This window comes from Panthera leo, chromosome B4, assembly GCF_018350215.1.
Source record: "Panthera leo isolate Ple1 chromosome B4, P.leo_Ple1_pat1.1, whole genome shotgun sequence".
Taxonomy (NCBI): Eukaryota; Metazoa; Chordata; class Mammalia; order Carnivora; family Felidae; genus Panthera; species Panthera leo.
In genome coordinates, this window is record NC_056685.1 from 98463971 (window position 1) to 98484379 (window position 20409).

A 20409-nucleotide genomic window follows, 5' to 3' on the forward strand; every position below is an offset into this window, starting at 1 on the left:
TAGAGTGGTGAGCTTATTGAGGGCAAAAGACTATATCTTCTCCATGTATTCTGATAACTGACATAGTTGAGTGACTGCATAACCAATACTCACTGAGTAAATATTCTAAAAATTCTAATAACTGACAATAATTTTTTTATGAACAAGCTATATTTGGCCAATAATACTTTAAACTTCAGCAATACTTACAAAAGAAATATTAATACTTTTTTCTTTAATCTTAATATGTGACTCAAATAGTCCATTCCTTATTATAATTTTTTAACTTACGCATTACACTCAAATCTGGCAAACAGTTATTTAGATCACTTCTTTCCTATTTTATCTGTGGTTTGAGGAAGAGGAAAAAATAATCCATAAAAAGTAAATTAAATATGTACAATTCTGAATCCAGTTCTATATATTGAAATTTAACTTTTAATAGTTTCAAGGAGTATATTTTAATAATTCTGTGGAAATAAACTAATTTAAAATTACTAATAAAATGAGTATTTTCAAAATCTAACAAATGATTGATTCTCTATCATAGCCCATGGATGATTCAGGATGATCTGCACATAATGATAAAGGCCGGAGAACATACATAAAATGATCTGGACCCAAAGACCAAAAAGCCAACATCTTAAATGTGGTTCCATGGCAGTTATTCTTTCTATGCTCTTTAAAGGTAAAAGAAAAACAAAATTCCCTATCACCTAACCAAAGATAAACAAGTGACCGAGGAAGAGCGAGGAGAAACATAACTGCTTTCAGCTCCTTAATATTGGGAACAAATTATTTAAAATATTTTGATTCTGGTATGTTGACCTTATCTTATTTTTTTTTCACTTCTAAAAAATCCAGAAGTTCAATCAAAGAATTTCGGCCTGGCACCTGTCCACTTAACTACGATATAATGTTTTCAGAAGAAAGCACATACAACCTTCATTTCTCTTAAACTTAGATATTAAATTGGGAAATATACAATGCAAAACATTTTCACAAATACATCTATGCATCCTTGATTTTTGCTATTTGTAAATTTCACCCAATGGCATCAACAGAATAATTTCTCCTTTTATTTCCTGATCTCATTTTTTTTCAGAACAGGTTTCCATGACCACTTATATTTGATTTCTTATAAATTTCTATTTGGAATACTATTCTTACAAATTCATTTAAGTATAAAATATAAACTTTTTTACCAAGTTAACCTGAACAATTTTGACCTTTTGAATATGTATTTACATCATAAATTTAAAGCAATAAAGGAGGGAGAAATGCCAACCAAAACAAAAAGCAAGAATACAATGTTACAAAATTCAGCTAATTACCTATCCAGTTCCTATCACTGTGGTTTCATTCTGGCACTTTAGTTCGTAAAAGTTAGAAATAAAACATATCTGTTATATAATTGAGCCAATCTCCTCAATATTGGGAAAAGATAAAGACATTGATGACAGGTATAACAAATTGAAATAGGAATTCAGCCAGTTAAAATTGTTCATCTCAAGTATATCAATAAAAGATGAACTAATGTAAAAAAAGTAAAGAGGGTTTATAAAAGTTAAATACTTAACTTCTACTAAGAATGAGACTTGTGGAAGTAAGACCACAGCTGAAGCAAACCACTTGATAATTGACTTATGTCTCCTAGAATCATGTCCATGCAAAATATTAATTTCATCCTGTTGACCTCCCAATGTAATATTATTTATCAAACTAGTCAGATAACATTAAGTCAGTCCATCATCTGAACTAAAAATGTTCATATAAAAATATTAAATCACATTTCAGTAAAATGGTGACTTCTGATTACTCTTTTTAGGCAACCCCCAATAACTTGAAAAGGGATTTCCCTGAAGACAAGCCCCACAAATGTTAGCCAATCTGAAAGATAGCAAAACATCACATATCAAATGGTCAATAAAAATGCGAAGTTCAAACAGGTTCAAGAAGTTAATTCAAATCCCGTATTTTGACTCTAATGGTGGGTGGTGCAGGGTAAAACCTCTACCAAAGACCTCTACCGAAGGTCATAGATGACCTTTCAAGTTAGAATTCTAGTAAGCGTCTTATCCTGCATTAAATCTCAAGAGCAACATGATCTGCAGATTTCATAAACCAGTCAGTTATAATCAGTGGTTATGGTAAAAAGGGCCTGGGGAAGACGTCATGAGACCTCCAGCATAATTTTGGATCTGCTATTAACTTGCTGTATGACCTTGGCCATCACTTAGCATCTGCAGTCTTCATTTTCCTCATCTATAAAATAAAGGGTCTTCATGAAGTGACCTCAAGGAAATTTTCCAGATCTGTGATTCTCACCTGATTCTACTTCTAATGGCTCTTTGACCTTGTGTTAATCTCTAATACATCTGTGTTCTTTCCTCACCTAAAATGGATACATGTCAAACCCTACTACTGTTACAATGAAATCTTAGGAACATTTTTTTAAAACTATTTTCAAGTTAATAGTCTACCCTTTGATCAATAATCAATAAAATCAATTTCCATAGCAATAATAAAAATGAAACACCAACTTAAAGTTTTTGCTATGTAATCTAGGCCACAATGAAATCTATTATATTATCATGAGGAAAGATAATAAAACATTCTGTCTTTTTTTATAGCGTGCAATCTGGAAAAAAAAAAAAATCACATGATGAGCCTGAAAACAAATTCAGATTATCTTTTTAGCCACCAAGTGGAAAGAGTACTGTGGCACTCAGCTGGAATAAAAAACAAAAAAACAAAAAAAACAACAACAAAAAAAAACCAACCACAGATGTAATGGTCATGAGTCTAGATTTAATTTAAGTAAATATGCACTTGTTTTTGTTTTTGTTTTGAAATCCAACTCTTGTTGAATTTATAGAATGGTCTTAACAGGAAGAGTTCAGAGTTGAAGTTATTAATTCCATATTCAAACACTAAAATCTATGTATGCATTTAAATGCCAGATCCAACAGAGGAGCAATGCTTAAAATTGTCTCATTCATATTCTATTTCAAACTGAAAACAAAACACATCCTCAGACTTCTACAGTGGTATCAGAAGCACATCTTCTGACAAGTTATCAGATAGGCAGCTGCACAGTATCTCAGATGCAGAGACTTCTGACATACAGAAAAAGACAATAATGAGGATGGAGCCATAGTGAAGCTGCCTTGGGGGTATTTTTTCCCAGTGTCAGAAGCAAACCAGACACACGCAGTTGCAAAGATTTAACTAAATACAGTACTCTGTGCTCATGTATAATTAAAAAACATTCACATACTGTATAATTTTTTGGTTATTTATATTTCTTTTATTCCCTTTAAACTGGAGAAACCAGTATTGGTTACTTTTATAGTCCCTTCATGGGATTCTGAAAAATTAATTGGGAGTCTCAAGGACTAAATTTAAACTGTCATTCAAGCTAGAAACTGAAAAGAAAAAAATTGAGGATGGACTCACAATCTGAAGAGTAAAATAAAGTTTGCCACAATCTAAATTACCCAGATTTAGACAATTGGACTAACCTAGCATCACCAAGTGACCAATTCAGAGTCAATCTGTAAGAAACACAGATACAGCCCAAGGGGAAAACGACCAGCTCCCAATTTCAACGTGCAGGTAGGGTCCCTGCTCAACTCACTGGGACAAACAATTCAGCTTTCTTCCCCCTTGGAAGGAGACAGGCCCAAATAGCACTCAGGAGAGTCTTCACAAAGTGACCCCGCTGGCACACCCTCTCCCCACCCAGCCACACAGGTATATTCCATTTTCCCTTCTCTGTCTTCAGATTAGATCCCTAATTGGAGCCACTGCTCTGAGTGGGTCAGATGTGGAGTGTCAGGCCTTCCTTACTGAAAATGTCAAATCGTGATGACCAGAAGGCCTGAAGAAACATCCAAATTAACGAAAAAGTTGGAACAAAAGAGTCAGGAAAAGCAAAACAAAACAAAAAAAAAACCCTCAAGGTGAAGCGCGACACCAGTTTCAGGACAAGGTTCCGGACAGACTTGCACCGAGAGGTCGACCTTTGCCCTTCAGTTCCCATCTGCTAGAGTAAATCTGTTTGAGTTGAGGAGAAGTGGAGGATGGAGGGGGCGGGGAGGATGGCGGCCAGGGTCCCGGAGTTTACCTTGCACCAGACGGGCTGCTAATCTCATCCTTAGGGAGCCCAGGTTCCCTTCTCCCTCCCACCCCCTCCCGCACCCCAGGGGCCCTTGGTGGAAGAGAACCGAGAGTTGGGAAGGCGCTGGAGCAGAGGGAAGGGGGCGGTTCTGGCCTTACCCTGGCGGCTCTGGACGAGTAGGGGTCCTCGAAAAGGGCCCACATGCGGGGCTGCAGCCTCCTCCAGCGGCCAGACTTGCCGTCGGGGCCCCCCAGGCCCGCGGCGTCCTCGATGCCCAGCCTCTTGGCCGCCAGGTCTTCGTCGTCGCCGGGGTCGCCGCCGATGAGGTCGGGGGTCTCGAAGATGTCGAGCGCCTCCTCGGCGTCGCGGTGCTGCCGGTAGGTCATCCAGCAGCAGGGCTCCACGTCCGTCTCGTCGATGCCCCAGAAGGCCAGCTCCTCCTCGAAGAGCGGCCCGCACACGTCGGCGGGGCAGTGCAGCTTGCCTGTGCGGTAGTAGTTGAGCACGTAGGCAAAGACGCCCGGGTGCCGGTCGAAGAAGAATTCGCGGCCGCCGCCGCGGGGGCTGCAGTTGCCCGCGCCGCCCTCAAAGCAGCCGCCCGGCCCGGGAGACAGTGGGGGCGGTCGCGGCGGCGGCGACAGCGAAGGGGGCGACGGCTGCAGCTTGTCGCCGGCCGCCGTCAGGCAGTCGCCCGGGGGCTCGGAGGCGGCGAGCAGGGCCAGGCGCGTCCCAGGCAGGGTCTTGAGGGTGCTGCGGTAGGTCTCGTGTCGGGTGCCCCCGACATTGAGGATCACCCTCTCGTTGTTCTCGATCTTGCCCATCTCTGTGGCTCAGACATGACTGGGGGGGAGGCGAACACAGCGCCAAGTTAAAGATCTCGGCCGTCAGAGCCGCGCCGTGACCCCCACCCCCACTCCCAGCGCGAGTCCCAGGAGGCAGGGCTGGAGACGGGCGAGGGGCAAAGGACCCTCCCAGGAGGAAACGCGCGCCCAGCTCTGTCCCCGCCTCTAGCAGCACACGTTCCCCGGGCTTCCAGAAAACTGAGGTGGTCTAAGCTTCCCTGACCTTCCAGGACACCTTCTTCCCGGCCTCCCACCTTTCTCCCCTTGCTCTGATCTCTCCTACTTCGTCTTTCCACACTTCACTTCCCTCCCCTCTCACAAATAACCGGCTCCTAGGTCCTAACCCCCATCCCTCCTCTCTCTCCAGACCCCTCCTCTCTTGCCCCCTTTCTCTCCCCCTGCCCTGGCCCCTCTCTTCCGCTCTCCTAGACCCTCTCCGCGCGCCCCCCTGGCCTGGAGGCAGTTCTCTTAGGCAACGAGTTTCCTCCACGGAGACAACTTGGTGGTGCTGGGTGAGAGCCCCCGGACGGGGCGGGGAGCCCCCCACTGCGCGCGTACCCTCGGGACTCTGGACGGCTCGCAGCGCCCCGGCACTCAGGGCACCCTTTGCGTGCCCTGTTCCCGGTTCACCTCCACTCTCCCTCACGGACCAGGCACAAAGACTGAACGCAGAAGTCAAAGCACAAAAATCTCCCTGCTGTTGCCTTTCACCAAGGAGACCTGTGACTAATTTCCTGATCCAATTTCCTTTTCACATTATTGTTGTTGTTGTTGTTGTTAATATTATTATTACTTGGGAAAGGAAACCACTAAATAGGATACATTTTTTGAGAATACGAGTGATCAACGCATCCCACCCCATCCCCCCTTCCCAAGAAAAACAAACGCCTGGGGGATGGAGGGTGGGGGCTTGCTTTCTAGGAGGGGCGAGGCCCTGGGAAAAGCCGCTGGAGGCACACCCCCTGGATCCCTGAGCTGACAGCGTCCCGGTTTCCAGTCTCCCAGCCACCTCTCCCCAGGGCTTCACCTCCACATTCCTATTGCGGAATGTGGGGGGGATGCCTGCCTGCAGGGTCAGCATGCCTTTCCCTGCAGATCACCCCCTTCCCCTGCCGCCCCCAGATACCTTAACGAGACCGACAGAAAAGTGGTTCTGCTTTGGTTTCCGAGTGGACGAGCTTCTCCGGGCAGCCGGACTGAGTCCTGACACCCAGCCGAGCAGCCCTGCTCCAACGAGAAACTACTTGTTGGCGTTTTCCGGGTTCAGGTGGTTGGGCCGCTCCTCCGGGCGCTGGGGTCGCGGAGCCAGCCCCCGCCGGCCGCCGGCCGCGCTCCCCGCCTTCATTCTGCGAGCTGAGGGCTCGCCCCGCGCCAGCCTCGGCGCCCAGAGTCACCATCGCGCAGGGCTGGGCAAACCATGGAGCTCGGGGCGGGTCCAGCCGGCGCTCCGCGACCCCGCCGGGAGCGGGCACCGCGGCTGGCCGTGGCCGCGGCGGAGCTGACCGCAGGTCGGGAGAGCTCGCCCACTTGCTGGGGAAGTCCCCAGGCTCCGACCTGGACCTGCAGGTTTTGTTTCTCCCCCGCAAGCAGCCGCCGCTAGAGCGGTCCCTTCCGCACCACTCGCCGTCAACCACCAGCGCCAGAGCACAGAGCTCGGGAAAGGGTGGGTGGGTGGGTCTGGGGAAGCTCTCTTGTACCAACCAGGTTCATATATTTTTCTTCCGTGAAGCTCTATCCCCACCCTCTCTGGAGCTTCTGCCTGCCTTATTTACACCCCACGCTCCACACCCTTTCTCTTCCCACTGCCCCACCCCTCCCAACAAGTGACAGAGCATCTCTAAGACCAATTCCATTTTTTTTTCCCCCTTAATGACAGCTGAGAGGAGAGAGAGGTCTACTTACAGGTGACAAGTGAGTCTTGTTTCTCGAGTCTTACACATGGCTCTGGCTTGCTCTTTCCAGTCAAATGTAGGTCTCCAGTCACCACATCATGGTTATATAAAACAAAACAAGTTTAAAAAGTTTATTCCAGGAACATAATGCTCTAGCAAGTGAAAATTCAGGGTTCTCTATCAGAAGCTACAGAGGCGAGCTACAGATATCCAAGTACCAAAGGAATTATCTAATTGCTCAATTCCTCTCTCAAATTTTATTGGGCCTTGTATAGTTTGCTAGGGCTGCCATAACAAAGTACCACAAACTGGACTGTTTAAACAGTAGAAATATTACCTCCAAGCACTGGACGTAGAAGGTAGAAATTAAGGTGTGGCCTAGGTTGGTTCTTTCTGAGGGCTCTGAGGATTGGACTTATTCCAGGCCTCTCTCTTTGGTTTGCAGATGGCCATCTTATCCCTGTGTCTCTTCACATCATTCTCCCTGTTATGCAGGTCTGAGTCTGTCCAAATATCCCTTGTATATAATAACACTTGTCATAATGCAATAGGGCCCACCTTAATGGCTTCACCATTAGAGACCTATCTCCAAAATAAGATCACATTCTCAAGTACTGGAAACTAGGACTCCAACATCTATCTTTCTTTCTTTCTTTCCCTTTCTTTCCTTCCTTCTTTCTTTTTCTTTCTTTCTTTCTTTCTTTCTTTCTTTCTTTCTTTCTTTTTCTTTCTTTCTTTCTTTCTGAAGGGGGTAGTGCTGGGATACAATTCAACACATATCAGTTCATACCACCAGAGTGTGTGTTTCTGTGTCCGTGTGTATATTGAGAGAGAGAGACTCTATTCCACAGGTATAGCTTAAAAGTATTGAAGGCCATGGAGTAGGTAAAACACTGGGTTGTACGTAGGAGGAAGTCTCTCTCAAAAAACAGATACTGATATTGACACTGTGATTTCGAAAGTATAAGAGTTACGGGTTACTAATAAAAAAGTTTTCACAATATACAGGACTGCAAGATAGGCAGTTAAATATAAATAGTTCCTTAAGAAAACACCTATATTTTATGATAGTAGATGACTAAACAAAGTAAAGAATTAAAAGAAGTCTGAAAGGTCATCAATGTCTAAACTAATATAAGAAAATATGGCATGGATACATTTGTAAGAAATTTACTAATAGTATGACAGTAAAAGTGTAGTAATAACCTAAGGAATAGCTATATGGACCCAGCCTTGTGACAACTTAAATTTGCTTTACTAACACACACTCACACTCAAAAGTATAAAGCTTAAATGCTGAAGAAGTGATTGTAGTTTAGCACTATTATCAATGATTGAGGCATTTCTTAAAATAACAGTGGTAGTAAATTTCAGTTGCCAGGAAATTTCCAAAGAAAAATTATATTCTAATTATAACATGTGTTCTCATATTGTCTAGATGGTTCCTTATATAGTTTAATGTAAATTCAATAGGGAGAAAAAGGCATATGGTTTGCTTTAAAATAAATTAGCAATAGTAAGTGTAGTAGCAGAACCATTTATAATAATAGATAACATTTACTGAGATCTTACTATGTGCAAATTGTTTTACATAAATTACTCCTTCTAATTAAAATGGAGGAAATATTCACATTAAATTACAAGACTTCCAGAAAGATAACTCATATAGATGGCAGAAATCAATAATGAAAGCCTTCAGGTTGATAATATTAAATTTGTATTTTGAGGGATCTATAGAGAAACCAAAGGAAAGGGGGGAGGATGATGCAAAGGAATCATGGAGGGGAAATGAGAAAACAAAGGTCTAATGAATCAATTTGAGTCTAAGTTTATATAAGCTATCTAGAAATAATCACATTGACAAGAGGATCATCTTTTAGAAGAATTCACACTTTTCTTGTGATTCATAAAGGATTAGATGTGAAATTCAAGAACAGTTCAGATAAGTTTGAAAATAAGAAATATGGAAAGATAAAAGGACGAGATATGCATATCAATGAATTGATAGATAAAGCAGTGAATGAAATACAGTCTCTTTTATTTTTTTTTTTTCTGGTCAATATAAGAGGCGAAGATCCTAAAACAAATATTCAATCTTTATTATATAAGACAGGAGAGAACAGAAAACCCCTCCAGCTAACTAACTCCCTGATGCTTCTGTAAAAGAGAGATAAAAGTGAAAAGAAAGCAAATCTTTGAAAGATGGCAATGGAAAACTGAGATGGAAAAAACAGTTGTGGTTTCCTTTGTTGGTCTGTGTAGAGCAAGGATTTAAAAGACCATATGGACATTACCCCTGGTGGAGAAGCAACTGAAATGCTGCTTTCTTTATATCCTTGAGTCAGCATCACAGAAGGCTATGGAAACAGCACTGCATCACCACCAGAAATGTGGCTTGATCTCATTAAGCCACACTGTGACTGTCACAATGACATACTTGTAAAAGTTTAACTCTTGAACAAATTAACTCTTATAAAGTTCACTGTAAGAATTTTAAAAATATTAGTCACCTTCAAAAAGCAATATATTCATGAGCAAAATGCCTCTGCAGATTAAGAAATGGCCACAATTTCCCACCCCGCCCTGTAGATATGCCCCCTTGTAATGTGGCTTTGCATCTGCTCCCATCAAGTCTGTTTCTCCAGCCCCTGAATCTGTACTGGCTTTGTAGCTTGCCTTGGCCAACAGAATGAAGTGGGAGTGATGTACCAGTTTAAAGCCTTGGTTTCAAAAGGTCTTGCATACTTCTGCCCTCTCTCTTTTTTGGAACCTGACCCTAGTGCTATGAGAATAAACCTTAGCTGGCCTGCTTGATGATGAAAGGCATAAATATCAGTCTCTCTCTCTGTCTCTCTCTCTCTCTCTCTCTCTCTCTCCCTCTCTCTCTCTCTCTCTCTCTCTCTCACACACACACACACACACACACACACACATATGTGAGCACGTAAGCACACACCTCTGATACAAAGAGAACCACCATTAGGAAACAAGTCAGAAGATATAATAGAGCAAGGATTTAAAAGAAATGAATACCTAAAAGAAATAAAATGCCCCTCGACAGCTAAAACTTCTTATCTCTGCCCCTAGATGATTCACAGCTAATTCCTAGAAGCAGAACTGCCTTGCTCTTATGCATGTGTCCAGAAGAACTGTCCAGCTGAACTTAGCCCAAAGGCACTGACCCACAAACTTATGAGCTTCAAAAACACTGTTGCTAGGCTATTAGGTTTTGGCATTGTTTATTTACCAAACTGATTCATCCTCCTCTAAGCTCCTTTTATCTGAAAAGTAAAAAAATATATATATATGAGCTTACTTACCTGCCCTCTTAACAACAACATTTATATCATATATTGTGAATTCTAAAAGAAAATCAATATATGATATATATTTTCCTCATTTCATACATTTTTGAGAGGCAATATTTCGCAGTGGTTAATTCCACAAGCTATGGAGGCAGGTAAAATGGAGTTCATCTTCTGAGTGTTACTCACTAGATAAAATCGCACAGCTCCTTGAACCTCAATTTGTTCTTCTATAGAATGGGGACGATGACACTATAGTTAATATGTGGATTAAATGATATAAGGCCAATAAATACTTAAGAAAGTTGCACATTTTAAGCATCTATGTATAGTAACTTTTATTGCCAAATAAAGAAATTTCACACCAAATAACATAGTTAATGACTGACAGAAGCAGGACAATAACCATATTCTCTGACGGCAATCCTAACCCCTATCTGTTGTACCATCCTGCTTTGTACTGAGGTCAAAACTAGCTCAAATACCAGATAATTCCATAGAGATGTAATGAAACCAAAATGCTAGAATTTTTGCAATAAGTCTGCATCCTCCTCAAATTATTTTAACTTAAAAATATATGTACTGGAGTGCCTGGGAGGCTTAGTCAGTTAAGCATCTAACTCTTGATTTTGGCTCCGGTCACGATCTCACAGTTTGTGAGTTCAAGCCCCAGGTCGGGCTCTGTGCTGACAGCATGGAACCTGCTTGGGATTCTTTGTCTCCCTTTCTCTCTGTCCCTCCCCTGCTTTTGCTCTCTCTCTCAAAATAAATAAATAAACATATATATATATATATATATATATATATATATATATATAGACCACCTTTTAATGACCTATTTTATGCAACACACAATTTTTTTTTACTACCCAGAATAGTTATTTGTGACAATTATGATAAGATGGATGTACATTTGAAGAATTCATGGATTACTAATTTTACAACTTGGTCATTTGATTTGCAAGAAATATTTATATATTTTTGCATTGCTTGTCAAGAGCCAGAATCTTTGCATAAATAACCAGCATAACAACATAGACAGTTAGCCAATTTGAGCTTACTGTATACTTAGAAAATTAATGTGCAAGAGTGCTGAGAAAAGGCATTTTACATTGAAGGAAGGGAAAAATTTTCCACGAATATAGGATGATGTTGACTGATGAACATTAAAAGCAAGAGTTGAAAATAGCCTTCTTGTTGCAAAAAATTCTGGGCCATAGTCCTCTTCACCAGCCATTAATTTTAATAGATTATGATAATAGATAGATGATAATGATAGATTAGATAGATAGATGATAGATAGGTAGATAGATAGATGATAATAGATAGATACACACTACTTGAAGTCATTGTAACTTACATGGGGGTAAGATGCAGTAGTTTTTTCCTAGAATGACTGCTCTACCACTAAGTGTTAAATTTTTGGCAGATATCAATAAAGTGCACTTTACTTTCTAATGTTCCTATTCCTCAATAGGTCACGGATGCTAGATAAAACATTTCATTAAAATTTTATAATCTGTATTTTTAGTACTTTCCTGCCTTCTATTGCTAATTATTTCATACTTGTATGACTTACTCTACAACATTATATACATTTATAGATTCACTCTCTAAATTTTCTTTGTAACTCCCCAGCCTCAGGAGAGCTCTATGCTTTGAAGTGCATCAGACTCCCCTGAGAAGCTTTTTAAAATGCAAAAGTCTCCACCCTGAGATTCTGATTCAGTTCATTTGTTCTGCACCAATTTCTGCAATTGGAAATCTATGTTTTTTAAAAGCATTCTATGCTTCAGGAAATGTCCATGGGAAGCTATATTGAAGTGAATGTTTATAAAAAATATGACATTAGCTGAACATTGCATCTGCAGAATATATCAAGGAGGGATGGGACAGGAAGAGAGCTACCATTTATTAAAAGATAAGCTATAGATACATATTATTTTATTATTCATTACAGTAAGCCTAACAAGCAAGTGTTGAAATACTCATGTTCTTCATATTAGGCAAGAGATTGTTAGAGTGATTCGGGAAAAAGAATTGTTAGTAATTGCAATAGTCAAAACTTTCTTAAGTACCCAAGTATAAAATAAAATGCCAACAGTTTTAGATATAACTCATTTGATCCTCAGCCTCTGATTTTACCAGAATTATACTAATGAGACTAAGACTCTGAAATTTTACAATAACTTGCCCAATATCACACAGCTAATAAGAGACAGCTGGTAACATTCAAACCCACAGGTGTTTAATTCCAATGGCTGTGTCCCAGAGAGTAAATGGCAGAGCCATGATTTGAATATATGTAGAACCATGATTTGAATAGGAAATAGAATTTAGACATGACCAAAAAAATTAATAAACTTGAAAGATACCAATTGTTTAGTGAATTGAAAACTCATTATCAAAAGATCTCAGAGCGGTATCTCCTCCTTCTGTTAAATAAACAGTGTATGATAAAAACATAATCAAAACAGTAGATATTTGAAGAGGACTCTGTTTGTATTTCTTTGATACAAAAGGAGAAGAATGGAAACCAGGAGTCACAAATATTGTACTGTGAAAGATTGGAAATAATCAGGTTGATCTCCCCAGGAAATAAATTAAGCTGAAAGAGACTAGCAATAAAACTAAAGCAGGTATAGGCACACCAGTTTAGCTTCATTATTAGGAAAACATCTAGACAGGTAGAAGAGCAGGCTTCTGAAAAGCTACTGTATGCAGGTTTCAAACGGAATTGAGGGAAGTAAAAATAACAGTCAGGGCAAAGGATCAGTTCTAAAGAGGATACAGACAGAGGAAAACATTATTGAAATTCATCTCCTTTAACCAGACCACAGAAACCTACTTTTCAATTTTATTTTTATTTACTTTTTAAAGAAATAGAACTATGGGATAGCACAGAATATCATGCAATTGGGGGGACAGAAATAAAAAAATAATATAAAACTACAATATGGATTACCTTGATAAAATCAACCTCTTAAAATGTTAAACCACACACCAAAACACACAATTAATTGTTTTCAAGAGATATAAAACACTTTTTGAATTTCTGTTAGGAGAAAACGTCTATTTCAATGCTATATTTAAATACATAATCTTTTTTAAAAATCCAGTATTCTCTGAGTGTCTTGAACCCTTTTATTGCCAGAATTAAATTTGAACATTTAGCTAAATTGATTTAAGAGCAGCATTGGTTGATTTCATTTCATTACTCTGATGGGTGATACAATTTATTAATGAAATGTAAGCCAAAGGAAAACTCACAATACACATTCCTCCCTAATCCTAAACACAATACTCCCTGCTTTTACTACTAATCATTTCAATAGGTTGTTTTAACCCCTTTTAGGCAAAGACCAAATGTATATATTGGGTAGTAGAAGCAAGTTAAACAGCGTATGTGAAGACTCTAACTAAACTGTTCCAAAGACAGAGCAAACAGAATGCCTAGAACTAAACTCATCACCCACCACTTCAATCCCCAATTGAGCCTTCTCCAACTCTTCCTGAAATCTTTGAGTGACAACAATATGCCCAAGCTAAACATTTGGAAAACATTTGTGACTCACTCCTTTTTCTATCTCATATCCAAAATCAACTCTGTTACCAAGTTCAGAAAGTTCCTTCTCCTAAGCATCTTTCAAGTCTGTTCACCTTCTTCCATTCTTAATTGTCCAAGCAGTCAACGTCTCTTACCCTGCAAAGTATCCACAGCTCTGTAACAGAGCTCCCTGTCGTCAGTATGATGTCACAAAATCTATTCTGCATGCCGCAGTCCAAATGGTCTTCCGGAGAATAAAGATATTTAAGATGTCCGTGCTGTTTTGATTGATTACCTCTCAATGGCTATCTCTTGCACTTACAGTGAATCCAAATTCCTTCAAATGTCCCTGTTCATCTCACCTGGGGCTTTTCTTCCCAATGCTTTCTCTTCCTTAAACTGGCTGGGGACATTCCCACATGCTGTTTTTGTTGTTTTGTTTTGTTTTGTTTTGTTTTGTTTTGTTTTGTTTGTTTTGTTTTCTGGAACCCTCTGAGCCCTCCTCACATGTTAACTGCTACTCAACCTTCAAATCTCGGTTTAAACATGATTGCTTTCTCAAGGGTTTCCTTGATGCACTAAGATACATGGTACTGTATGCACTCAGTATTCTGTGTGTGCACGTAGCGCTCTTTATTTCCACCATCAGAACACTAAGAAACCAGAATTATAATCACTTGTTCAACTGTTTTTCTCCCATTCTAGACCATAAGAATTGGAATCAAGTCTGTTTTGGCCATAGTTTTATCCCCCAATGTCCAATTTAGTGTCTGGCTTCCGATGCTCGATGACGATAATAATGAAGAAGATGGTAATGATGATAAAATAATTAGAGTGGAGATTATACTGCAACTGGTGATCCTGGTTATCATTATTTGTACCTACCGTCTTCCAGGTTCTGTGCTAAATGATTTCCCTGTATTCTTCCATTTAATTCTCACAACAGTGCTTTAGTATATGTACTATGATCATTTGCATTTTATAGGTAAGGGCATGCACATAGAGAGAAGTTACTTTAATTGCCTGAAATCAAGCTCCTAGTTATTGGAGTAATATTGAAACAAGGTGTATTGCCTGCAAAAATTGTCTTTTTCAATAATATTTGTGTTGAATTTTGTTGAATATTGCAGGCAATGTGGAAGAAATTGTTCTTTATGACTCCAAGTTCCTATAACTAGAATTTTAGGTATTGGATTCTTATTTTATTGGATTCCAGAGGTTTCAATCTGATTCATGCACAATGTAATTCTAATGCTTTCATCTCTGCTTCCTTTTCTTAAGAATTCTAAAGGTGGTATTTCCTTGGATAATTACAAAACCCGTGATATCCAATAAGTTTGCAAAGCTAAAAGGTTTTTGATGGGTATTAGGGGGTTTATAGATCAATGTCCTCTTAATTTCTAAATTAACTTAGTGAAATATTTTTCAGTTAATACCCTGTTCTAATATTAGTCATCTATAGTTTAAAAATAAGAAGAAAAAGTCTTCCTAAATAGAAGGAAGCTTCTCAGCCTGGTTCTTATCTGAAGTAGGTTAGAGTCCAAAAGCCTTGCTTCATTTTGAACTTTCTCTGCCCCTTTCAGTCCGAGATAATTTCATTCCTTTAGTTGCTTCATGTGTCAAATGATATACTCCATTAAACAAAAGATAAATTCCGAAATCTTTTCTCAGAGTCCATCTAAACCGTGGGTCCTCTGTAAGGCTGCTGTGATACAAAACCCACAGAGGACTTCAGAGTTCCCTTGTTTTAACAGAGAAGGTCTATGAGGCATGCCCTTACACTTGTTAGATGCCTTTTATCCACGTGAAAGTGTCTGTGAGGCACACCAACTATACCTTTTCAAGATTTTAACAAAAATCTTATAGGCCCATCTGAATTTGATTTCTTACTTGATATTCTTTCGCTAGGAGGGATTGAGAAAAGAGTTTTATTTTCAAATTTATAAGATTTCTCTAAACTATGCTAAAAAACTCAGAGATTTCTTCTTTGGTGCATCTCTTCTTCTCATATTTTATTACAGGCAGCAAAAAGAAGCTACCTGTTACTTTGTACATTCTGCCTAAAAATCTCCTCTGCCAGATTCATGAGTTCATTGGGTTCCCTTTGTATTTTTCATGCAACAATAGACAACAATATTGTCAAACTTTCTGCCACTGCATAACAAGATTCTCTTTTTTTCCTGCAATAATAGTTTCCTCACTTTCCTCCAAGCACTTGCCAACAGTCTCCCCCAAGGTATTTCCAGCTTCTTACTAACAGTCTATTTGAGATTCTTTCAGCTCTAGTCTACCGCTGTGTCCCAAAGCCAATGGCAGATACTCTGGGTTTTTATTATAGCGGCCCTCTACTTCTAGAACCAAATTCTGTTCTAACCATTGCTGTCTCATAAACTGTTCCAAAACTTTGTGGCTTAAAACCAGAGCCGTATTATTATCATTACTATCTTTTAACAGTTCTGTCGGTCAGGTATTTAGGCAGAGTATGGCAAAGATGGCTCGTCCTTAGTTCCATCATATCTGTGGCATCAGATGGAAAGACTCAAATGGCTATGGGCTGAATCAGCTGAGGCTGACTGAGAATTTGCCACTTACATAGTTTTAGGATCTTTCTATGGGATATCTCCTCTTAGTTTCCTCATTACAGCAGGCCAGGGGAGTCAGACACTTGCTTCTTGAAGCTCAGAGCTTCTTCAAAACCAATAGATCCAATAGATCTTGGTAGAAACCACAAGGAATCCTATGATGCTGCAAATATAACCCTAAGCTCCAATGAGCAGTTTTATTTCTAGTCCCTAATGTATTAAGCTAGTTCCTGCCTTGGAACCATTGCACTTACTGTTTCCTTTGCCTGAATTGCTATTCTCATGGATCTTTTCCTGGATTGCTCTTTATGTCATTCAAGTCTCTGCTGACTCATCATTGCATAGTGACTGTCCTGACTTGGTTATTTCCTGCATCAGTCACCAGAATCCAGGAGGCAAACCACTTTTCTTAATGAAATGGGGGGGGGGGGGGCGGCGGTTTGCAGTGGAGACATCAAAAGGAAGCAAAGAACTCTCCTTTACATATGCTAAGATACTGCAACTACTTATGGCTCAGTTTTTTTTTTTTTTCCGGATATTTTCTCTCTCCTAAATCTGAGAATTCTATGGAAAGCAAAGTTATTCACAATCTTATTTTTATGTATCTTTTTTTTCTTGTTTTTCACCTAGGGGTCTAGAGAATGTATAGTTTTAAACAGAAGAAATAAGTTAGAATCCAGGCTTTAAAAAGTTAAGACCAGAGAGCAGAATTGCCAGCCTTAAAATACCCTCAACCCTTCTACGAACCGTGTCAATCATCACCAAGCCGTCATCTTATGTTTTACTTCCATGCCCTGAGTAACAGTAGCAATAGATGGAGGACAGAGGAAAAATGTCCAGTAAAAACAAAAGCTTCTGCATTTTTTATTCATTCAAAAAATATCCTAAGCTCTCATTTCTCATCTGAACAACAGAATACCAAATGAAATTGTAAACTTGGGAATTTTTGTTAGACATAGGATGAAAGTTCTGACTTCAATGAGAGTAAAATGTGTTGTGTTGTCATAGTGGATGCAAAAGAAATTATTAGAAAGCAATGCCTGGATTGGCTCCGATGAACTCTCCCTCTGGGCAGTAAGGGAAACTAGAAACTTAATTGTAGTCTTGTCCCAGTCTTAGAAATGTGCAGTCCAAATCGCAAGGGAACATCATTAAACATCAAGTTTCATCACTTCCAGTAGGATTTAGAAGCAAGTTAATTTCACATGCATTTTTTCTTAGTAAGGAAAATGTTTCCACAGAATCTAACTCATGGGAATCTTACTAGAATCTATTACACCGTGAAAAAAAGCAATACAGAAATATCTTTGTGCCATTGCTGAACTAAAAAAGCATAGACAAGGCTGGTAACTTGCATAACCCATTAAGAAAGAGTACCCAGAAGCTCCACTCTCAGGCTAGCAAAATAAAAATCTTGAATCTCTTCCTGTGAAGATAAAATTACTATATTGGAGCAAAAATACTTGTAATGAAAATAGAATAAAGAAACTCTGGCCATAAAGGACAACTGGAAATACAATTTGCTGAATGATACCATAACATGTCCACTACCCATTTGCTACCCTACAAGAGATAAGAGACCTCAAAGATTGAACATTTTACTTCTAGAAAAAAGAAGCTCATTTAGCATATAAGAACATTAAGATTTTTTCTAATATCTAGGATAGCTGGTGTATGTTCTGGTTGTTCACATTTTCAAGATACGGAGCAGTCATTTTTTTATTTTTCAAATATTTATTTTTCAATATTTTATGAAAGGCTGTCTAGAATGTATTTCACATTTTTAGCCTTAGAATGTGGTATGTAAGAAGCATAATTTATCCTCTCTATGAAGATAGAAGTAAAATACTTTATTATTGCTGTATTATCTTATATTCATTTTATTATTGATGAATTTAACTCACTAATTAAATATTTATTTAATTTCATTTATACATATACACATTCACTACACACACACACACACACACACACACACACACACCTTGGCACATCAGAGTAAAACTGCCAAAGAGTAGAGACAAAGAAAATATTTAGTTGTAGCCAAAAAGAGGCACGATATCATCAAATGAGTCACAATAAGACCAAAATCTGAGTTATAAATAGAAACAATGAATATTATAAAACATAAAATATAACAACTTCAGAGTATTGAAAGAAAATTACTTCCAACCTAGAATTCTATAGCAAAAATATTCTCAAAAATGAAACAACTATATTTTCACACATAGATACATACACACGTGAGAGAATTTGTCAATAGCAGATTCACCTGAAAGAAATAATAAAGGAAGTCATTTGGGTGAAAGTAGATTGATCCCAGATGGAAACATGAGAAGAGGGAAGTAAATACAGAGCAATGAGAAAGATAAATATGTGACGAAAGCCAAGTGAATATTGATTTTATAAGCTAATAATAATATCATGTGCTTTCTAAACTGCATATAAAATTAAAAACAAAATAAAAATACCATAAAACATAGAGATATATAGAATTTACATGTTCTAATGTCTTTTAATGTTGTTTGCTTATGGTTAAAAAGTTACTAATTTACATTATACTTAAACACATCAAAGATGTATATTATAATCTCCTAGGTAACCACTAAATAACAGTAAAGTGATTTTTTAACTAGAAGTTAATAGAAGGAAAAATAGGAAAAATATTTTTTTAAGTTTATTTATTTATTTTGAGAGGTGGGGGGAGGGCAGGAAGAGAAGGGGAGAGAGAGAGAATTCCAAGCAGGTCATGATCTCATGGTTTTTGAATTTGAGCCCTGGACACTTAACTGACTGAGCCATCCAGGTGCTTCTGTTCTTCTTGGTTTTACATCCTGGTGATTGCTTTCATGAACTACTCCATTTTTTACTGGAATCATATATGTAAACATCATATATGAAATGTTATGGAAATAATCTGAAGCCTATGGTGACATTAACTTCCCCAAGAGTGGAATTACTTTTGCTACCTTTTCTGTTACTGCTCTTTGATCTTTTGCTAAGTTTACACATATTTTTGAGTAACTTAAAAATTTTACAAAGAAATGTTCAGCTATTTTATTGAGCTCATTTTGAAAAAAAAGCAAATATTTTAGGATACTTTTAATTCATCTATTAAACAATTATGTATTGTTAAATAAATTTTTGTGAGACCTATGCAGTCAGAAAAGCTAATTATCATGGATTACTTAGATCCCTTGGTAGGAATTAAAAAAAGTTGATTTCTTGAAGGGCTTTTCTACTTCTGGTTCAACCTTATTCTAGGATGTAGCCTTTCAAATTCTAACCTAAAGGTGGGAGATTTGCCAGTGCTATTCCTTCCATTAAATTCTGATACCAAATTTTCCTATAGTCCTACAAGACTAAAGCCTTGTTCAGCTCTCCCTCTCTGAGACCCTTGTCTTAGAACTGGCAGATGTTTCCCCACCGTGAACTGTTGCCCAAATGTCATGACCACTTCTCTGAGTTTCTCTTTATTCCTGAATCTTTGCTTCATAATTCTTCACCACCTTGCTAATTTCCTGTTTCTTCTAGCAATTTTGTCTGCTTTTCTAGATGATCTAGGTGGTCTCTGTTACTTTGCCTGCCATTACCGAAATCACTTCTCTATGACCTTTTGCTAAAAATTATTCAAAAGAAGTATGAATTGCTTGTTCTGATTCAGTAATTAAGTACAACAAAGAACTGCTCAACAATTTTATCTAATTCATTTTTGCAAAGAACTTAACATTTCAGGATATCTTTTATTTGCCTTTTCTAACAATTACTTATCAAGGATTTATACATATGTATACCTATGCGTGAGCACATGTATACATGAGTATATCATAATGAAAAGACACAAAAGTTTCCTACCTCTTAGCATTTACTTTTTCACTGGTATAATACAGTAAACACACATAAATAAGTATTACAAGTTTAGGTTATAATAAAAGGTGTGAGGAAATAAACAATAGATTGTTATAGAAATGAAAATGGTAAGCTGAAACTTAAAAGATTCAGAAGGAAATCCTTGTGCAGAGTGTTGGGAAAACAGTGCACAGGCGGAGGGAAGTAAATAAACAAACATCCTAAGGAAAAAAAATCTTGCTGTGTTATTAGATCATGTCTGAAGGTGTGTGAGCAGGGTATCAATATGA

The 20409-nt window shown here is 38.6% G+C and overlaps 1 protein-coding gene across 1 annotated transcript in view; it reads right to left on the reverse strand.

Moving 5' to 3' along the window:
• The window catches only part of KCNC2 (potassium voltage-gated channel subfamily C member 2), a 194785-nt gene extending 187854 nt beyond the window's left edge, over positions 1 to 6931 (reverse strand). The window contains exons 1-2 of the mRNA XM_042947191.1: positions 6847 to 6931; positions 4261 to 4942 (exon numbers count right to left, since the gene is read on the reverse strand). Coding sequence (XP_042803125.1) covers positions 4261 to 4923 — 663 coding nt within the window. The 5' untranslated portion in view covers positions 4924 to 4942; positions 6847 to 6931. The remainder of the gene's footprint in view (positions 1 to 4260; positions 4943 to 6846) is intronic.
• Positions 6932 to 20409: the final 13478 nt, after the last annotated feature.